The following is a 1,865-nucleotide window of genomic DNA, read 5'->3' on the forward strand; positions in this document are numbered from 1 at the left end:
CCCCCGCGGGGCCCCTCGACTGACAGGCAGCCCTGGGCTACTCCCCAGCTATGGGGACCCCAGGGGCTCTGAGGGAGGGGAAGAAGCCACCTCACCCCAGACCTGGTTTTATGTGAACTCAGGGCTGTGGGCCCCTCTGTGCGGAGAACACAGGCCTGGAGAGGCCGAGGCCGCACAGCTGCCCAGGCAGCCCAGGTGGCCGGCCGCCCAGTTCCTGTGCTCGGCATGGCAGGGGGCGCCAGGGCAATAGGAAGGAAGTGCCGAGTGATGAGGGGATGGTGTCCAGGCCCCCTCTGGCTCAGCCCTTCCCACCAGGAGGACCCAGCTGGCCAGGAAGCCACCGGTCAGGGAGCTAGCAGGCCCCGGGAAGGAAAGCCCCGTCCTGCAGCGCCAGCGCTCTGGTCCGGCCAGGGAATGGTCGGGCCAGAGCCGGGAACAGGGCCCACCCACGCCCAGCCTTCACACAGCCTCGGGGACACCCCTGGCCTTGGCATGGGGGGACCGCGCCCCAGAGGGCAGAAGGGCTTGCCCCAGGTGATAGTCTCGGAGCCGACGAGCTGCCTCCCACAGCGGCCGGTTAGCGCTGGCCATGTGGTCTGGAGCTCAGGCGCCAGTGCTGTGGGTGGCAGTCTGACGCTCCCCACCTCCCGGCCACTGCCCCGGGCAGAGCCCAAGGGACACTCACGGGGAGGCTCGGGCTCGCAGTCCTCGGTGCCGCAGGGTCGCGCGCTCTCGGGCCAGGCCTCGTGGCTGCACTGGTCGCTGTCTTCCTCGGGCAGCCCCGTCTGGGTGTTGACACACTTGACCAGGCGCCGCTGGACACCACCTCCGCAGGGGGCTGAGCACTGCAGGGGAGTGGGAGTGAGTGCCCCCACACACCCAGGCGGTCCTCAGCAACCCCCGGGCAGTCGCCTCTACAGAGCCTCCCTGAGCCTGCACGCCTCTCCTGCTCCCAGCCCACGGCTCAGTGCTGCCTGGGGGCCCGGCCAGAGCCTTCCTGTGCTCCGATCCCCTCTCACCTGCTCCTGCAGAGGAGGGTGTGGGACCGGGGACAGCGCTCAGGACCTCAGGGCTGCTGGCCCTGCACACAGCGTGCCTGAGGCGCCCTGACAGGTCAGTGGGCAGAGGCTTGGAGAGACCGCACGGCGCCCAGGAAAGCCATGGCCGGCATGGCGCGGAGGCGGAGAGTGCTGACTCAGGCTTTATCCCCATCAGCTGGAGGGCCAGCGCAAAAAGCCCTCAAGGTGAGTTTAACCTGCGCGGCCCTAGGCCTGGCTGTGCTGCTCCACCTAATCACCAGGCCACCCCCAGCTGTCCCCACTTTACAGAGCCCAGCTGTACAGCAATCAGGTTGGGCAAGGCGCAGCTACCTGCTGAGGCACCTGGCTGCCTCCAAGGCCCCGCCCCTCAGCTCCCAGCCTGGCAGGAAGGTGTGCAGTCCCCGCCCCCCAGGCCCCTCCTCAGCCTGCAGGCCTTTGCTCAGCTCCCTGAACACCCCAAGGTCCCTGTTCCGGCCTCAGGGCACTGCACTCGCGGTTCTGTCCTGCTGGCAGCTCTGGCGTCTCCTCTAGGCCTCAGCCTTCCCTGCCGTCACTGCACACATCCCTGGCGGGGCAGGGACCACTTCTGGTCCCCACCATGCAGAGCCCCAGGCAGACACACACACACACACACAGCAGTGCCTCCCTGGGGAAGCCAGAGCCCCCAGTGCCCTTCCTGTAGCCATGGCTCACCTGGCCCCAGGGCCCCACCACCCACTGCGTGCAGGGGTGGGTGTTGCAGGGACGTGTGGCGTTGGGTTTCAGCGCCTCCTCGCAGAGGCCCGGCTCCGGGCAGGTCACCAGACGCTGTTGCTGGCCGCTGCC

General features: G+C 68.7%; 1 protein-coding gene across 1 annotated transcript in view; it reads right to left on the reverse strand.

Annotated features, from left to right (window-relative positions):
* ADAMTS7 (ADAM metallopeptidase with thrombospondin type 1 motif 7) overlaps positions 1-1,865 on the reverse strand; it is a 59,619-nt gene that overhangs the window by 22,984 nt on the left and 34,770 nt on the right. The window contains 2 exon segments of the mRNA XM_027768977.1: positions 686-845; positions 1,734-1,865. The exon segment at positions 1,734-1,865 is cut by the window's right edge and continues 63 nt beyond it. Of these exon segments, the coding sequence (XP_027624778.1) occupies positions 686-845; positions 1,734-1,865 (292 nt within the window).

This window comes from Tupaia chinensis, unplaced genomic scaffold (assembly GCF_000334495.1).
Source record: "Tupaia chinensis unplaced genomic scaffold, TupChi_1.0 Scaffold000078_1, whole genome shotgun sequence".
NCBI classification, from domain to species: domain Eukaryota; kingdom Metazoa; phylum Chordata; class Mammalia; order Scandentia; family Tupaiidae; genus Tupaia; species Tupaia belangeri.